Source organism: Tursiops truncatus, chromosome 15 (genome assembly GCF_011762595.2).
Source record: "Tursiops truncatus isolate mTurTru1 chromosome 15, mTurTru1.mat.Y, whole genome shotgun sequence".
NCBI classification, from domain to species: Eukaryota; Metazoa; Chordata; class Mammalia; order Artiodactyla; family Delphinidae; genus Tursiops; species Tursiops truncatus.
The window spans coordinates 60,743,865-60,763,396 of NC_047048.1; the positions used below are offsets into that span (position 1 = coordinate 60,743,865).

General features: G+C 43.0%; 1 protein-coding gene across 7 annotated transcripts in view; it reads left to right on the forward strand.

Moving 5' to 3' along the window:
* Positions 1-19,532, forward strand: part of MAPRE1 (microtubule associated protein RP/EB family member 1) — a 35,426-nt gene that overhangs the window by 2,787 nt on the left and 13,107 nt on the right. For all 7 annotated transcript variants that reach the window (XR_002179557.3, XR_004522268.2, XR_004522269.2 and 4 more), the window contains exons 2-5: positions 2,251-2,374; positions 12,844-12,989; positions 14,696-14,903; positions 18,779-18,900. Coding sequence is in view for 4 of the 7 variants with exons in the window: in XM_019950824.3 (XP_019806383.1) it covers positions 2,254-2,374; positions 12,844-12,989; positions 14,696-14,903; positions 18,779-18,900 (597 nt within the window). In the remaining 3 variants the exon portion in view is untranslated. The remainder of the gene's footprint in view (positions 1-2,250; positions 2,375-12,843; positions 12,990-14,695; positions 14,904-18,778; positions 18,901-19,532) is intronic.

The following is a 19,532-nucleotide window of genomic DNA, read 5'->3' on the forward strand; positions in this document are numbered from 1 at the left end:
CTTGCCCAAGGTTATACAACTAATGAGTGACAGCCTCACGTTCAAACCCAGGCTTCAGATACTCAGCTCTTGGTATGGAGCAAATTGCCTACTGGTCCAGATCTCATCCGGGAGTGATTCAGAAATGAAGAGGTAATGACAGTTGCAGAGGTTTGAATGAAGTGCTGTGGGATTAATTTCCCAGTGGAGTTAGGAACTAAATTGTATTGGCTCCTTGTATAACGTGGTTTTCTCATTTGAGTTTAAGTAATAGTGTTGATAGTTTGCTTTCTGAAAAGAGTTTACACAGACACATTTTTCTCTCTCCTGCCAGCCTGAAGACAGGTAGCATTTACTGAGCCCGTTGTGTGCAAGTCAGTGTGCCGAGTGCTGCGGGGAATGTGGGATGTGAGGGCACAGACCTGCCAAGTCATTTATCTCTCTAGACCGCAGTCACCTCTGTTCATAAAAAGGGGATTGGGTGGGAGATCTTCATCTTCTGGCTCTCACATTCTGTAGCTGTGTGACTCGTGAGGCGTGCAGGAGACACGTGGAAGTCTAGCTAGTTGCTAGGTGAAGGAATGAAGGGCCACAAGAGAGCATGGCGGCCCATGGTGGTTCCAGATTTGCTCTGAGTTGTTTTCCTCCTGTTGGTCATATTGATGTCACATGAAATGAGGAAAATTTAAATGTCAAGATCATCTTGAAATTTAATATTTCATAGTCATGTGTCCTCATGGTAATTGCCCAGGGATTTCATTTAGATCTGGATACACCTCCCCTTATCTCATATTGCTTGAGTCTTCCCTTCCCACTGTCTGTTCTCCACCAGCTGTCAGGGTGATCTTTTTCTTTTTTTTTCTTTTCTTTTTTTTTTTTTTTAGCCACACCGTGCCAGCGGGATCTTAGTTCCCCGACCAGGGATCGAACCCGTACCCTTGGCACTGGAAGCATGGCGTCATAACCACTGGTCTGCCAGGGAAGTCCCAGGGTAATTTTTTCAAACTTAAACGAGAGTGTGATTCTACCCCACTTAAATCCCCACAATGGATTCCTTAACAGTTAAAGAATAAAATCTAAACTCCTCAGCACAGCCTGCAGTCCTAACAGGATCTGGCTTCTTCACTTCTTCTCCCACTTCTGTTCCTGCTATCCCTCTACTCACTGGCCTGTAGGCACCCTTCTTCCACATCTTCGCGGGGCTGCCTCCTTCTCATTCTTAAGCTCAAACATCAACTCCGAGAGGCTTTCCCTGACCACATTCCCCTCCACCTTCATTATGTAAATGGTTGCCTGAAATGACATTTGTGTATGTGGTCAGTGTCAGACTTATACTAGAAAGTGAGCTTCCTGTGGACAGGCAACTTGTCTTTCCTGCATATCTGTTTCCCCTAGAACAGTGCTTGGTAAACATTTTCAGTTAATGTGTTTCTCTGTGCTTGTTGTTTTGAATTGGAAAGCCTGGCAGAAAGGTGAGGGGCAGATTTTCTAGGGGCGGGGAAAGAATGTGGATGATGGGGCCGGGCAGACTTGGCTGCCACTTCCTAGGGCTTCTGTGCTGCACCTTTTTCCTTATCTGTAAAATGAGGAGAATAAAGTGAGCCTTGCAGTGAGTTGTTGGGTTAAGTGACAAGTGTCTGCTAAGCTCCTGGTGCTTAGTAGGCCCTCAGATGCCCTGTCTTCAGGAGGCTCAGCAGAGAATTGGTACTAAGGTCTCTTCACTGTGAGGTCATTGCCAACACCTTGTAGTACTTAGGTTATTGAAAAGGTAATTTACTTTTTTGATTATAAAAGTGGACATAGTCTTTAAAGAAAATTTGGAAAACTTTATAGCGGAAACTAAAGAGAAATTAATACAAAAGCCCACCATCTGAAGAAAACTGGTGTAAACATTTTGATATGTTAGTGGACAAACTTGGATTGACGTTTTCTAAGCAGAGAACATTTTTGCTTGTGCATCAGCCTCCCTTCATAAAACAATCATTCCTTTACTTAGTGTCTTTTGTAGCTTAAAATTTTATGCCAATCACATTAAAACGGGGCCTGAATTTTAGGCTGGCTGGTGTTGGGTATTTCATTTCAGGTCATGTTTATTCATGGAAATCCAGGCTTGTGGCTGGAATCCTAGTGTCTCTGGTTTGGCCTGTTGGGGAAGAAGGTGAGGCTTATAAATTGAGTGTCCCCACAGGTCTGCCCTGGTGACTCCAGGAAATGCTTGCTCCTTCTTGCTGCCCAATAACACGAGTCCTTCTCTTTTCCTCACATGTGTAGAAGATGGCAGTGAATGTGTACTCAACGTCGGTCACCAGTGATAACCTCAGTCGACATGACATGCTGGCCTGGATCAATGAGTCTCTGCAGTTGAATCTGACAAAGATTGAACAGTTGTGCTCAGGTAAGAGAAATCAGTAGGCCCCTTTTCCAGGAAAGTCTGCGGGTCCTTCAGGGATGCACAGGCCCGTATCTAATTGCAAAAGGTGCAGGTTCAGGTTCTGTGTTGGGGCTGCCCGGTTTCTTTCAGCTCTGCCCTGATTCCACTTCTGAGAGGAACTGTGCTTAAAAAGAGCGTGCTCTGTTCTGGCCTGTGTGTCTACCGTCTCCTGCTGTAGAGGCTCCATTCTGAGGCCTGCAGCTTAGTCCCAGCTTCTCCATCTGCACTGTTGTGCATCCAATTTGAAGTGACTTATTTAAGGACAATAATTATAATTGTTCTAGTGCTATATTAGTTTATCAGTGGTGTTTCTTTTTTTATTTATTTATTATTTATTTTTGGTTGCATTGGGTCTTTGTTGCTGCGTGTGGGCTTTTCTCTAGTTGTGGCGAGTGGGGGCTACTCTTTGTTGTGGTGCGTGGGCTTCTCATTGCAGTGGCTTCTGTTGTTGCAGAGCACGGGGTCTAGGCGTGCAGGCTTCAGTAATTGTGGCATGTGGGCTCAGTAGTTGTGGCTCACGGGCTCTAGAGCACAGGCTCAGTAGTTGTGGTGCATGGGCTTAGTTGCTCCACTGCGTGTGGGATCTTCCCGGACCAGGGCTCGAACCCATGTCCCCTGCATTGGCAGGCAGGTTCTTAACCACTGTGCCACCAGGGAAGCCCTCAGTGGCGTTTCTTATTCCCAAGTAGCACAAGCCCAAACTCAGGCAAGTTTGCCATTTCAGCCACAACTTTATTGACCTACTGTTTACTAAGAATCTGGCAGAGAGGTAATGATTTAAAACAAGAACAAAAACATGTTCTGTTTCTGTCTATACTAATTGTATAACCTTTAGAAAACTAGAGAGAAGAAAATAAAAAATGCCGGTGGTTTCATTTTGAGAAAGCCACTGATTGGGTGTTTTCTGTGCACATATATATTTGTATATATTCCAGCTTTTTTTCACTTAACATTAAATTGTGGATATTCTCTAGTTTCTTTCACTGTCTTGGAAATAATTACGTTTAATGGCTGTATACTATTTCTTTCTGTAGATATGGTGGAGTTGTTTAATATCTTCCCAATTTTTGGACATCTAGGTTATTTCCAACTTTTCTTTCTTTTTTCTTTTTTTATAAAATAAATATTTATTTAGTTTTGGCTGAGTTGGGTCTTAGTTGCAGCATGCAGCATTTTTTTTAATTAAGTTTTGTAAACTTTCAGATGATTGTAGAAGTGTACAGGCATACCTCGTTTTTTTGTTGTTTCTGTTTTGGTTTTTTCTTAAATTTATTTACATTTATTTATTTAGCTGCGTCGAGTCTTAGTTGCAGCATGTGGGCTCTTTGCGACACAGGCTTCTCTAGTTGCGGCGCATGGGCTTAGTTGCCCAGCGGCATGTGGGATCTTAGTTCCCTGACCAGGGATCGAACCCGTGTCCCCTGCATTGGAAGGTGGATTCTTTTTGATTTTTTTGGCTGCGTTGGGTCTTCACTGCTGCATGTGTGCTTTCACTAGTTGCGTCTAGCCAGTGCTACTCTTTGTTGCGGTGCGCGGGCTTCTTATTTTGGTGGCTTCTCTTGTTGCAGAGCACAGGCTCTAGGCGCACAGGCTTCAGTAGTTGTGGCATGCGGTCTCAGTAGTTGTGGCACACGGGCTTAGTTGCTCTGCAGCATGTGAGATCTTCCTGGACCAGAGGTCGAACCTGTGTCATTGGCAGGTGGATTCTTTTTTTTTTCTCTCTTACATAAGTTTTTTTTTTTTTTTTCCTTGCGGTATGCAGGCCACTCACTGTTGTGGCCTCTCCCGTTGCAGAGCACAGGCTCCGGACACGCAGGCTCAGCGGCCATGGCTCACGGGCCTAGCCGCTCCGTGACATGTAGGATCTTCCTGGACCGGAGCACGAACCCGTGTCCCCTGCATCGGCAGGCGGACTCTCAACCACTGCGCCACCAGGGAAGCCCTGGCAGGTGGAATCTTAACCATTACACCACCAGAGAAGTCCCTGGAAGGCGGATTCTTAACCACTGGACCACCGGGGAAGTGCCCAGGGATCTTTAGTTGTGGCATGCGAACTCTTAGTTGTGGCATGTGGGATTTCGTTCCCTGACCAGGGCTCGAACCTGGGACCCCTGCATTGGGAGCGTGGAGTCTTAGCCACTGGACCACCAGGGAAATCCCTCCCCTGTGAGATTTAATCTCAGTTTTATAGATAGTCAGAGAGGCTAGATGTGAAGTTGTACAGTGAGACAGGGTTGCCCAGGAGTCATGCTTATTAAACGTCAGTTGCTTTGTTAGTCTTAGGCACTGACTGTTAGTCTTAGATCCGTGCTGCTTTCCCCCTGCTTTCTGTTAATTTCCTCAGTTTCACTGCCACATCCCCATTTGTTGGAGGCTTTTAAAGCACTTGTTTGCCTGGTGATTAATGGGGGGGATGAGGTCATCTTAGTTTTCTTTGGAGCCAGCTTTTTCACCAGCAGTTTCTCCCTAAAAATTACCTCTTTCTATTATAAATACACTCCAAGATGTATTTCACTTAGTTAATTCAAAAATGAGATCTCTTTTCACATGTAGATAAGTTGTATATGTGCTGATCTGGCTCCAGATTTGTCTCATTCAGACAGGGAGCTGTCATGAGTAGTCAGGACTTGGCATGAAGAGACTTCAGTCTGCACTGAGCCATGTGACTTTGGACGAGCCCCATAACTTTAAAAAAAAAATTATTTTATTCTTACTTATTTATTTTTATTTCTTGGCTCCTCCGTGCAGCATGTGGGATCTTAATTCCCCAACCAGAGATTAAACCCACACCCCCTGCATTGGAAGCACGGAGTCTTAACCACTGGACCACCAGGGAAGTCCCAAGTCCCATAATGTTCTGGTTCCTCATCTATAAACTGGGGTAGTAGGATCTGGTTCACCTTTTGCGCTGTTGTGAGGCTCACCTGTAAAAATAGCTCTCAGATACTGATTCTGCACCAGACCCTTGAGGTGAACCTCGATCTCTCAAGGGGCAGGACACATTCTCGTTTTACACAGGAGGAGACTGCGCGGGGCACAGCTTAGACGTTATAGAGCCTGATTTTGAACCCGGGATCTTTCTGACCACACAGCCTATACTCTTTCTGCTGTATACATGCTGTGTCTTTTAAAAGAAGCATTTGGAGGAGAGTTGAACAAATGTAAATTACATATTATCATTTATAGTGATATTGTGTCATTAAAAATCTGTGAAGAGTTTCAACTTTGCCTGCTGCCTGCCATTTTTCTTATCCTAGATAAAGGGCTTTTCCCCAGTAGAACGTGCAGAATACTTCTTTTTTTTTCCTTTGAAAATTTATTTATTTATTTATTTTTGGCTGCGTCGGGTTTTCATTGCTGCGCTCAGCCTTTCTTGTTGCAGCGAGTGGGAGCTACTCTTCATTGCGTTGAGTGGGCTTCTCATTGTAGTGGCTTCTCTTGTTGTGGAGCACGGGCTCTAGGCTTGCGGGCTTCAGTAGTTGTGGCACGTGGGCTCAGTAGTTGTGGCTCATGGGCTCTAGAGCACAGGCTCAGTAGTTGTGGTGCACGGGCTTAGTTGCTCTGTGGCATGTGGGTTCTTCCCAGACCAGGGCTCGAACCCGTGTCCCCTGCATTGGCAGGTGGATTCTTAACCACCAGGGAAGTCCCAGTGCAGAATACTTATGCACGTGATTTATAAACAAACTTCTGTTCACAGCTAGTTCACCTCTTGAAAGCCGTGTGGAACTTTTCTCAGAGTATGTAGAAGGTTGTGTTGTGTTTCACATTGACGTGTAGGAAATGGGGTCTCAGCTTCCAGTATGAGACCAAACAGGATGAGCCGCAGACACCGTGTCCCTGAAAAAGGTCTGCTGCCTGGGGATTGGAGTCAGAGAGAAAGTGAGGCTCCTCAGATTCTCGTGTTTACTGAGGCCCGAGGAGAATCCGAGTGACGTTTAACACTGGAGCCTGGTCCCTCCTGATCTTACTTCTGATGAGCAGGGGGTCATGCAGATCAGAATTCTCTACCAAGCCCAAGCTTTGAAAGGTAGGAATAGGTTTTTCGCTTGAGAGGGCAAAGCTCTGAGGTCGTACACTACTCATGTGCTGGCTGCCTGTGAAATGGCTGGGTTTTATCAGCATTGTGGGCTCCCTGCCTCCAACAGTGAAGTGAGCCATTGCTTAGCCTTGTAGTGAGATAAGGTGAGGATGACTTTCAGTGATAGAGTGGCCGCTTGTTTCAGGATTCATTACATTCCGTAGTCTCTCTGTTTTGGAGAGTTAGTCAAGTATTTTGAAAAGATAGTCATCAAGGGAAAAACCCCGATCACAGAGAAAGATTCTGATGGGATCGCTTGTGTCAGAAGGGGGATGCTGAAAAAAAAAGGGAGTTCCTTGGTGGCCTAGTGGTTAGGATTTTAGGCTTTCACTGCCGTGGCCTGGGTTCAATCCCTGGTTGGGGAGCTGAGATCCTGCAAGCCAGGCAGTGTGGCCCAAAAGAAGGGATGGGGGTGGGGGTGCCATTTGCTTTCCATTCCTCTCTTCCTTCGATTCCAGTTCACGATCAGGCCCCTCTGCTCAGCGTGGTGCTCTGAACATGTCAGGTGGCCCTCACTGAATGTTCTTGGATCCCCCTTCCTTGCCTTCTCCCCTCCATCCTGACCTCCTTCACAGTTCTGTGCTGTACAGAGTAGAAGAGGTGTTTGGATGCTCCCAGGCAAAAGCTAGGTTTCCTTTTTTCTTAGCTCATTGTGGGGCCCTGCCAGCCCTCAAGTTGATATAAAATAGCTTGTCAGTCTTGCTCCCAGAGCTGCTCTGAGAGTGAGACCAAGAGCCTGACCAGGCCTCACCCATTTTGTTTTCTGCTCAAGTTGGGCTCCCTTTTCCAGACACTCCATTGTGGGCCATAATTCCACCATTCTTCTAGTGTCGCAGGCCTGAGAATCATCTTTTTAGGCTAACTCACAAAATTCTCTGTGTCTCCTGCAGGGTCTTTTGCTGTAACCCCTTCTCAGTTTGCAGGCTGCTGCCATAGTGGCCTCCTAACAGGGCCCTACGTTCCCTGCAGGCTCCCCTCCCCCACTCTTCTTTTACTGTATCAGATAGTCTGCAGCCTTTCAAAGAGACCATTTTTTATTGTCACTTCTCTGCTCAAGGAAGTACCTCTTTAAATTATTTTGCCTAATTCTTCAAGTACCTCTTGGTGTTAATTAAAGCAAGAGACAAGAAACTTATTTTCTTCTGATTATAAGTAATGAGGTCTTCTTCCTAGAAACATTAAGAAGAAAACCATAATCTGCTGTATTGTCACAAGTGATAGTTATTGTTATCTTTTAGCTGCATTTTTTCCCCCTAATTATGGTTTAATTTATTGAACTCTTACTATAGGCCAGGCACTTTCTAAAGTGCTTTACCTATATAACCTCGGTGTGGGGGGTGGGGGGGAGGTAAGGACTGTCATCACCATTTTATAGATGGAGAAACTGAGACAGAGAAGTTAAACAGCTTGCCCAAGGTTACTCATTTTAGCTGTACGTTCAGTATTTTCTATAATTTTAAAACATAATTGACATACTTTTTGAATAACTGAAAGTCTCAAATGGTTTACAATTCAAAAGGAACAAAAAGATAAACAGCAAAAAGTCTCCCTGTGAAAAGTAAGCCCATCTACTAGCCACCCAGTTCCCCAACCCTGAAGTAACCAGTGTTATCAGCTGGGTGGCCTCCAGAGAGAGTGTATACAAGCAGAAACATCCATCTGTCTGTGTTTTGTGTGTGTGTTCTCTTCCCCCCTTTTACACAAGTGGTAGTGTTTAATTGCACTGAACACTCTGGAGAGTGTTCCATATGCATGTAGCAGGTGCCACTTTCCTTTCTTTTATGGCTGTGTAGTGCCATAATTTCCTTGGATCAGTCCCCTATTAATGGACATTTAGTTTGTTTCCAGTCTATTGCTATTACAGACTGTTGCAGTAAGTAACAAATACAAGCACACAATGTTGTATGGTTTTGTTTCTTGCTTTTAAAATTAAAATAGGATTATGTTTCACTTGTTAAAATGTCTCGAGGCCGACTTTTTTTTTTTTTTTTTGCTGTACGTGGGCCTCTCACTGCTGTGGCCTCTCCTGTTGCGGAGCACAGGCTCCGGACACGCAGGCTCAGTGTCCATGGCTCACGGGCCCAGCCGCTCCGCGGCATGTGGGATCCTCCTGGACCGGAGCACGAACCCGCGTCCCCTGCAATGGCAGGCAGACTCCCAAACACTGCGCCACCAGGGAAGCCCGAGGTCGACTTTTAATGTCTGCATTAATGACTCCTCACAGCCTTCTATTTCCAAATTTTATTCATCCTTTAAGATGACTTAAGCCTCACCTACTTCCAAAAGCCTGAACACTTTTACATTTAATAGAGTGTTTCCTTTGTGTAAAACTTTGAGGACTCTTAATCTAGAGTTTTCTGATAGGAAGGCATTTATCCTTTTTTTTTTTTTTTTTGGCCGTGACGGAGCATGTGGGATCTTAATTCCCTGACCAGGGATCGAACCCATGCCCCCTGTACTGGAAGTGCAGAGTCCTAACCTCTGGACCGCCAGGGAAGTCCTGAAAGGCATCTATCCTGTGTAGAATATTGACTTCAGCTTTCATCTAATTCTCCAAGGGACCCTTGACCCAAAAGGGTTGAGAGCCAGTGCACTTGAGATATTGCAAGCTTTTGGAGAAGGGGCTGCATTGTGCCCTTGTGTGTTCTGTGCTTGTAGCACAGATCCTGGCAGAATAGGGCTGCAGTCAGCGGAGACTTGGTGGTTGGTGCCATGACACAGCTGGTCCAACGCTAAGTCTGTCTGCATTTTCCAGCCACAGATTTTACATAGACCTGTTCTCCTGCCCCAGATCATTGGGACAGCAGCCATGTAAGAGGGGTCCTCTTCTTTTTTTTTTTTTTTTAAATTTATTTATTTTTGGCTGCATTGGGTCGTTGTTGCTGTATGTGGGCTTTCTCTAGTTGTGGCGAGCGGGGGCTACTTTTCGTTGAGGTGGATGAGCTTCTCATTGCAGTGGCTTCTCTTATTGCGGAGCACAGGCTCTAGGCGTGCAGGCTTCAGTAGTTGTGGCATGCGGGCTTCAGTAGTTGTGGCTCGCGGGCTCTAGAGCATAGGCTCAGTAGTTGTGGTGCACGGGCTTAGTTGCTCCGAGGCATGTGGGATCTTCCCGGACCAGGGATTGAACCCACGTCCCCTGCATTGGCAGGTGGATTCCCAAGCACTGCACCACCAAGGAAGACCTGAGGGGTCCCCTTCTTACCCTGCTTATGTTGCCAGCCTTTGTTATTAAGGCAGAGACTGGAAGGAGAGCCCCTTTTAACCTCTTCTGAAACAAGCTGAGACATCTACAGGCCAGGAGTTTTGAGCCCTTTTGTAAAAAAGCAGCTGACAGACTTCTTTGTAAAAAACATTTACTTTCTTTTTTTGTGTTTGATTATAAAATAATTCATTGTAGTACATAATTAATATTTTAAAAATAGAATGTATTCAGTACCAGTCCCCAGAGATGGCCACTGTTCAATCATTTTTGATCTAAAAGCAATAACTTTGTATGGTTTAATGTAATACATTGTGGTTTTTATTTTTTAATATTTATTTATTTAATTTATTTATTTTTGGCTGCATCAGGTCTTAGTTGTGGCACGCAGGATCTTCGTTGAGACATGCGGCATCTTTCCTTGCATTGCATGGGCGTCTCTCTAGTTGTGGCATGTGGGTTTTCTATCTCTAGTTGTGGCACACGGGCTCTCTCGTTGAGGCACGCAAGCTTAGTAGTTGTGGCTAATGGGCTTAGTTGCCCCGTGGCATGTGGGATCTTAGTTCCCTGAGCAGGGATTGAACCCACGTCCCCTGCATTGGAAGGTGGATTCTTTACCATTGGACCACCAGGGAAGTCTCCACATTGTGTTTTCTTCTAGTCTTTTTTTTCCTATGCATATATATTAAGGTGGATATTTTTACATATATGAAGACATTTTATAGATATGTTTTTGTATCTTGCTTTTTCTTGTAATATTAAATCTTGAGCTTTTTCCCCCACAATTGAAAAAAAAAATGTGCTTTGAATGCTTGCATAATATTCTCTTAGGTGAAGGTGTGCAAATTACATAATTGATTGCTCCTATTTTTGGACATATAGGTTGCTTCCATTTTTTACTCTTGTAAATAAAGTTACACAAGTTTCATGTGTAAATCTTTGCTGTATTTTTTTAAAATTGGTATTACTTTATTAAATTCACTTTTTTTTTTTTTTTTTGCTGCACTGGTGGCTTGTGGGATCTTAGTTCCCTGACCAGGGATTGAACCCAGGCCCTCGGCAGTGAAAGTGCAGAGTCCTAACCACTGGACTGCCAGGCTATATTTTCTTAAAAATTCATTTCCTTAGGTTGGCTCCCGATGTGTTTATCAGCTGTTTACATTTTTTTGTGTGAATTGTCCAGTTGATTTGTCTATTTTTAGTGGGGTCTCAGCGTTTTTCTTTGTTAAATCTTTTTCAGTCAGAGTGTAGCAGCATGGTATACCTCTTTCTTCCTTGATTCGGGAAATGCTTCTTTATTCCAGGGTAGGGTGTCCTAATATGGTGGATAATGACATGGAAAAGAGCAATGGACCAGAAGTCAGGATACCTGGGGTCTGGTTCTAAGCTTGGTCTCTTGCCTCTGTAGTCTTTGGCCACAGTTTTTGGTCCTCAGTTTTTACATTTATAATGGCTATAAGGATTCTTCTATCACTAAAATAAAAACAACATTCTTCAAGCAGGTTTTTTCTGAGAAGCAGATGACTGCCGTTTTGAATGGAAAGTCCCACGAATGGCCTGAGAATTTAGTAAATGCACATTATTTTGCTGGTTCAGAAAGAATATCTTTCATGTGTAAAGCAGTGCTGTGGGTATAGATGCTTAATAGATTATCTTCTGTGTGTGTGTAAGTTGATTTGTATGCATCAGGATCCGAACCAGATCTGTATATTGCAATTGGTAAATTATGACTTTTAAATCTCCTTTATTTTTTTAAAATTTATTTATTTATTTTACTTATTCATTTTTGGCTGCGTAGAGTCTTCGTTGCTCCGAGCAGGCTTTAGCTAGTTGCGGCTAGCAGGGGCTACTCTTCGTTGCGGTGCGCGGGCTTCTCACTGCGGTGGCTTCTCTTGTTGCGGAGCACGGGCTCTAGGTGCGCGGGCTTCAGTAGTTGTGGTGCCTGGGCTTCAGTAATTGTGGCTCGTGGGCTCTAGAGTGCAGGCTCAGTAGTTGTGGCGCATGGGCTTAGTTGCTCTTGCGGCATGTGGGATCTTTCTGGACCAGGGATCGAACCCATGTCCCCTGCATTGGCAGGCGGACTCCCAACCACTGCGCCACCAGGGAAGCCCAGTGCCTCCATTTTAAGAAGCATAAATATTGCTAATTCATTGCCTGGTACGTAATTCCCACAGTATATTTCTGTTGGATGAGTAAATAGCCACCTCAAGAATCAGGCTTTCACTTTCTGGTGCTCTTTTCTACTAAGCATGTCACTCTGGTCATTGAAATGCTTCTGCTTTCTTTGTATCTTTCCAAAAATAATGATAATGACACTGTTTATGCCAGATCTGGCAGAGAACCAATTTGGCCTGATGTAAAATAAGTTGAATATGCATATTAAGATGGCCTCGTTCTGCAGAACACCTATTGCTTAGTCGCTGGATTTCTTGCCTCCTTTCCTGAAAGGGCAGTAAGTGCACATGAAGCCTGCCCTGTATTAGGAGAGTGTATTTTGGTAGGCATTAGAGAAGTAACATTCCTGGAAATATTAAGTGCCAAGAAAACACTTTTGGGGGTGGTGATGGATAAAAATGGGCAAGTGGAGGAAAAATCGGGGAGCAAATGAGATGAAATATATGCAATAATTTCTTATAGTGGCCTTTAAAATTGAAAAAATTTAAGTGGAGGAACACAAAAATGTCTTCTATTCACCTTTGTTTATAAAATAATAGGTAAGTTTATTTAGAGATGTAAAAAGCTCAGGGAGGCAAACATCTTAGAAAAAACTTTTTTTTTAAACCTGTGTCAGAGGATGGATCTTTGAAATACAGGGGAAATCCCTCCTCCCGCTGACATTCATTTTTCTTTGTAGTTGTCATTTTATTGTCATGCTGGTTTTCTTATAAAGAATAGTTTTAAAATTTCATGGGAACATTCCTCTTTTCATCATGGGGTTCCAGGTTGCAAGTGTGTTGTAGAACTTACCAGCTAAAACCACAGTCCTATTATCAATTTCGAAGTCAAGTGGTAATGAAGCTTTGGGGTTTTGTAGGTCCACTTCACAACTTTTAAAATTTAGTGGGTTAAGCAGGTTTGGGTAAATTTTCACTCTGCTGCTTTAATAGCTACTGCATTTAATGACCTAGTGTGTATTTTCTTCTGTTACTCATTCAGGGGCTGCCTATTGTCAGTTTATGGACATGCTGTTCCCTGGCTCCATTGCCTTGAAGAAAGTGAAATTCCAAGCTAAGCTAGAACACGAATACATCCAGAACTTCAAAATACTACAAGCAGGTTTTAAGAGGATGGGTGTTGACAAAGTAAGTAAACTTTATTCTTTCATTTAGGGTGTTTCTTAACTAGTGGTAATTACTAAGGATACAGATTCTGGGCCATGACTTTGGACATTTTTGTTTTTCTTTTCCCAATTTATATGGTTATCTTTTCTCCAGTTAACAGAATTTACTGGGAGCAAAGTTTCCCTCTGCTCTCCTACCCCCGGTTCCCTTACGGTCTTCTTTCTTCATTATGAAATTGGTAACTGTCTGAAAGATCAATCTGTAAATCTCTACCCATGATTTTTTAAAAAAATTTTATTACTGTTTACTCTCTATTAGTCTGAGGTCTAACTCGTTTAATCTCTGAATTTACTTCTGGTAAAGCATACCATATGGTAGAATAAGTAGCTCTAATAGAGAAGATTCTAGAACTACTTGATTTTTATAGTAAAGTACAAAGAAGATGGCTGGCAGGTGCTGGAATGTTCCCTTTTGCTCCCAAGGTTATTTGAAGCTACCAGAAACACAGACCACCAGGCTTCATTAGGGTAAATAGCTTTGTTTTGGTAGATAACAGATTATTGCAAAATTAAGTAGTTTCCCCCCATTAGAAGGGCTTATCCTTTAAGCCATTTGGGGGGGGCATTTTTTCTAGTAAAGCTTGTAATCGTCCCCTGATTATCTTACTGCTGTATCTGGTTTTTATTTACTTTGAAATCAGTCTTATTTTTATTTTAGTTTTGTCTCTGTACAATATATAAAATACACATTTGTGTTGGAAGAATATCATTTAGTTATCAGGCATAGTTTAAACTAGGTGTAGCTTATTATATGCAGTAATTTTTCTTTTTATGGAATTTATTTTTTTGAATAAGGAAAATTTTTGAAGTATATAAGTTAGAATAGTGCAGTGATCTCCCATGTACCTCAGTGATTATCAACTCAGGGCCAATTTTGTTTCATGTATACCTCTACCCCTCCCCCTGTACTCGTGGATTATTTTGAAGTGAGTTACAGACATAACATTTTATTTGTAAATGTTTCAGTATCACACAGAGAAATTTTTAAAAAATTATTTGCTCAGATGGGTGGGTATAGTTCAGATTGTAACTGGAATCCTTGAAGAGTTAAAAGATAATTAAGCTCTGGCCAGCAGTCCCACCATTTGAAGTAATACCTGGTAACACAGTATTCTTGTACAATAAAAAACTTACAGGTCCTTTGAAGTATGTTTAATAGGACTGGAATTACTTGAAAAACATACCATTTTGTAGAAGTCTATCCCAGGACTGATTCCGTACGTTGACCTATTTTTAATACAGAATTTTTTTTAGCACAGTTCATCGTGGATGCCTGTGGTTAGTTTGTGCTCTGGATTTCATACCTTGTGACAGGCACCGTGGCTGTGCAAGTTCCGTGGGAGCTTTACTCTTTACAGTGGAATGACATATCTTAGGATGTGTTTGGATGTGTATATGTGACTTAATGTATGATACTTGTTTCTTTTGCATTTCTGATTTCTTTTGATGGACTTGGAGGGGGACTGGCTGTTGTTAAGTTCTCTGTGGAAGGCAAATTGAATGAAACTTGCTCTACAAACTTCCAGGGGCTTACTTAGCACTTAGTTCTTGCCTCTAAAATATTTTTTTCTCCTTTGGCAGAACTTTATACTGATTTGATGGACATGTTTGATGCTTGACAGAAGCTTCTTCTTGCTTTGGGCTAAATAGTCTTTTGTTTCTCTGCAGATAATTCCTGTGGACAAATTAGTAAAAGGAAAGTTTCAGGACAATTTTGAATTCGTTCAGTGGTTCAAGAAGTTTTTTGATGCAAACTATGATGGGAAAGACTATGACCCTGTAGCTGCCAGACAAGGTCAAGAAACTGCGGTGGCCCCCTCCCTTGTTGCTCCAGCTCTGAACAAACCGAAGAAACCTCTCAGCTCTAGCAGTGCAGGTAAAACAAACGAACAAACAAACCAAACAAACCCCAAAAACCCCCACACAAAAAATACCATTTCCAAATACATTCATTCTTATAGTAGTCAGTCAGAAGGGTTTGGGTAGCCGTAGGCTTAGGGAGCTTAAAGAGCATAAGCCCAGCCACATGGCCGAGGCATGGATTGTGGCATCAGGGCCCTGTGTTTGTTCTTAGATCTCTGGAGGCCTGTGTAATCACTTCACCTCTACCCTGCTGTTTCCTCCTCTGTAAAAGGGGAATTTCAGTACTTGCCCCTAGAGGGCTGTTCTTGAGGCCTGAATGAGTTACTGTATCGATTTGGCCAACACACTTTAGTTGGAATAGACGTCCCTCAGGTTAGCTCACATAAAAGAGAGTTAGTTTGAACACAAGGGCATTTCATCTTAGAGCCCTCGGATGGGAAGTTACAACCATACCTGAACTCCCAGGAACTGAAGGAGCTTTCTAGGTCTCTTGGGGACTGCTCTTGGCTCTGTGTCATTGTTCTGTCTGCAGACCAGCTTCCTGCGCTTACTCACGGCTTCCCTGCCGTCCCTAGAGTGCTAAGTTCTGTGCTGCCAGCAGAATCTAGGAGTCAGGGGGAGGCTGTTTTTAGACACTTTCTTTAAAAGTCTTGTCCTGGTAGGTTTCCCCAAATTGTTTGCAGTAGTACACTCACAGAACATATACTTTGGGGCAGGGTGGATGTTCTGCAGATGCTAACTCCTCCTCAGAAGGTGGCAAGAACGTTACTTAAAGTCGTGTAGTACCTTGAGAGAGGCTGATCCATCTGGTAGGTAGAGAGGGACATTGAGTACTTTGTAATTTTGATAGCTCTATTGAGCTCTGATTCACTTACCATACAATTCACCCATTTAAAGTATACAATTGAATGGTTTTTAGTACATTCGTAGGTGTGTTCTACTATTGCCATAATCAGTTTTAGAACATTTTCATTACCCCCCAGAAGAAACCTCATGTGTGCTTAGTAGCGGTCACTTCCCATTTTCCCCCAACTCTCCTCCTTCCCTGCCAATCCTAAGCAACTACTAATCCACTCTCTGTCTATGGATTTACTTATTCTGAACATTTCTGAGTGGGATTATAGAATACATAGTCTTTTGTGTCTGGCTTCTTTCATTTAGCATAATGTTTTCAAGGTTCATCCATATTGTATCATATATCAGTACTCCATTCCTTTTATGGCTAAATAACATTCTATTGTATGGTTGTAGCACATTTTATTTATTCATCAGTTGATGGTGATTTGAGTTCTTTTCAGTTTTTAGCTCTTAGGAACAATGCTGCTATGACCATTCATATACAAGTTTCTGTGTGGGCGTATGTTTTCTCTTGGGGTATATATCCAAGAGTATATACTCTTTTTTTTAAAAAAATTTTTTTAACGTCTTTATTGGAGTATAATTGCTTTACAGTGGTGTGTTTCTGCTTTATAACAAAGTGAATCAGCTATAAATATAGATATATCCCCATATCTCCTCCCTTTTGTGTCTCCCTCCCACCCTTCCTATCCCACCCTTCTAGGTGGTCACAAAGCACCGAGCTGATCTCCCTGTGCTATGCGGTTGCATCCCACTAGCTATCTATTTCACATTTGGTAGTAGGTATAAGTCCATGCCACTGTCCCACTTCTTCCCAGCTTATCGTTCCCCCTCCCCCGGTCTTCAAGTCCATTCTCTACGTCTGTGTGTTTTTTCCTGTCCTGCCCCTAGGTTCTTCAGAACCATTTTTTTTTCTTTAGATTCCATATATATGTGTTAGCATACAGTATTTGTTTTTCTCTTTCTGACTTATTTCACTCTGTAGGACAGACTCTTAAGTCCATCCACCTCACTACAAATAACTCAATATCGTTTCTTTTTATGGCTGAGTAATATTCCACTGTATATTTGTGCCACATCTTCTTTATCCATTCATCTGTCAGTGGACACTTAGGTTGCTTCCATGTCCTGGCTATTGTAAATAGAGCTGCAGTGAACATTGTGGTACATGACTCTTTTTTTTTTTTTTTTTTGCGGTACGTGGGCCTCTCGCTGTTGTGGACTCTCCCGTTGTGGAGCACAGGCTCCGGACGTGCAGGCTCAGCGGCCATGGCTCACGGGCCTAGCCGCTCCATGGCATGTGGGATCTTCCTGGACCGGGGCACAAACCTGTGTCCCATGCATTGGCAGGTGGACTCTCAACCACTGTGCCACCAGGGAAGCCCCATGACTCTTTTTAAATTATGGTTTTCTCAGCGTATATGCCCAGTAGTGGGATTGCTGGGTCATATGGTAGTTCTGTTTTTAGTTTTTTAAGGAACATCCATACTGTTCTCCATAGTGGCTGTATCATTTTACACTCGCAGCAACAGTGCAAGATTCCCTTTTCTCCACACCCTCTCCAGCATTTATTGTTTGTAGATATTCTGATGATGGCCATTCTGACTGATGTGAGGTGATACCTCATTGTAGTTTTGATTTGCATTTCTCTAATGATGTTGAGCATTCTTTCATTTGTTTGTTGTCAATCTGTATCTCTTCTTTGGAGAAATGTCTATTTAGGTCTTCTGCCCATTTTTGGATTGGGTTGTTTGTTTTTTTGATACTGAGCTGCATGAGCTGCTTGTAAATTTTGGAGATTAATCCTTTGTCAGTTGCTTCATTTGCAAATATTTTCTCCCATTCTGAGGGTTGTCTCCAAGAATATATACTCTTGGAGCAGAATTGTTGGGTCATATGGTAACTCTGTGTTTAACCTTTGACAGAACTACCTGACGGTTTTCCAAAGTGACTGAATCATTTTATTTTCCCATCAGCAGAGTATATGAGGGTTCAGATTTCTCCAAATATTGAGTACTTTTATTCTTTAGCTTCTTAGAATGGGGAACTGCATAGATAACCCTGTGCATTTCATGTTTCAGATGCTGCTAACAGGCATGTGGAGACTTGCATTAAGTATTTAGTCTTCAGGTTAAACATATGCTAGAGATCCTCCAGCGGAAATGCCTGTTACTGTGGGTGAAAGGCCTGATGGTTATTGAACAGTTTGGGATGTCAGGAAAATGAGATATTTTTAAGCCTGGCATAATGTACAAGCTTTACAAAATACTTGCTGAATGAATAAAATCATGAATGATAAATTTACCTTGAGGTAGCCCATTCTTGATTATTCTTAATTATTTTAACTTGTAGATAGATTGGCTCCTTGTCGCTTTTTCCTCGTCTTTGTCTGTTTTGGCCATTCATACTGAGAGAAATCTTTAAGTACTGGTCAGTGTGCTGCTTTTCTCTCCTAACCCTTCTAAACACCTTTTAAAAGGGAAGCAGGACGGGGTTTTGAAGTCATTAGTGGTCAAAGCAGGCTCTACCCTCTCATCTTCCCAATCCAAGGAGCCTGAGGTTCTGAGTTAGGAGGCACCTTACTTTCCAGGTGGGGAATTGTGGGCACCCCACAACAGCTGGGATTGTGAGCTCCTGGCCTGAAGTTTTCCTTTGCTCCATAAAGCTGCCCTGTCTGTGGATGTGGTTGGAGCTGGGTTAAGGTAGATCATCTGTATGTACCAGGATGACTTTGCCTCTTTCAGATGATAGTCCTGTCCACCCCAGCGGAAAAAAGGCCACGCCAAAGGACTTATTCCCAGCACGAAAGATCGTGGCTAAAATTGGTACTTAAATGTGCTGCCAGGATGAAAAACCACTTTGGGCAAACATGGGGTGCAGTCTTGCATGCTGGGCTCTCTCTGTTGGGTCTCCTCACTGCATAGCTGTGGAGGGCAGTTGGTCACAGCCTCCTTTTGTTGTCTGGTGGGTTCTTTTTTGTCTTGAAATTTCTCCTCTTAAAAAAAAAAAAAACAACTCTGCTCCTCTCAGCTCCACAGAGGCCCATTGCAACACACAGAACTACTGCAACCCCTAAGGCTGGCCCGGGCGTGGTGCGGAAGAATCCTGGTGTGGGGAACGGGGATGATGAAGCAGCCGAATTGATGCAGCAGGTAGGCACCTCTTGTGTCCAAGACAGGAGCCACCTTGGGGGAAAGGTGCTTGCTGCCCTGACCAGGGAGGCTTGTCTGTGTTCTTGTGGGAAGACCTGCCTCGTGTGCATACCAAAGCAGTCTTCATGACACGTGTGAGCACTTTGGAGCTGGTGGGCACTGCGAGCCTGGAGGTGACGATGGAAGAGAGAGGGACCCGGCATTTTTGAGTGCTGTTACATCTATTTCTGTTAGAAACCCATGTCTGTTTGGAAACCTGCCCATACAATGGAACCCTGTTGAAAGTCTTTGGAACGCTGTCAGGGTTCTGTGGGATTCGGAGAATGTCTCCTGAATTTTGGCTCTGACAAAAGATAGATTTCCCTTCTAAATGATAATTTAAAAAAAGATTCCGCAGTCTCTCTGCTGAAATCCTGGGCCACTAGAGTATCAAGTTGAGAGTGGAACTGGTATGCAAAGCCTATTGCTTTTCTGTTCTTAATAGGTCGATGATTTGAAACGTCTTCAGGATTAAATATCCTGAAGGTACTTGGGAGAGGTCTCTGTAGATCAGAACAAATTTTAGACTTTTAGACATTTTCTCACTAATTCTTATAGTTTTATTTGTTTGTTTGCTTTTGGATGATTCTCTT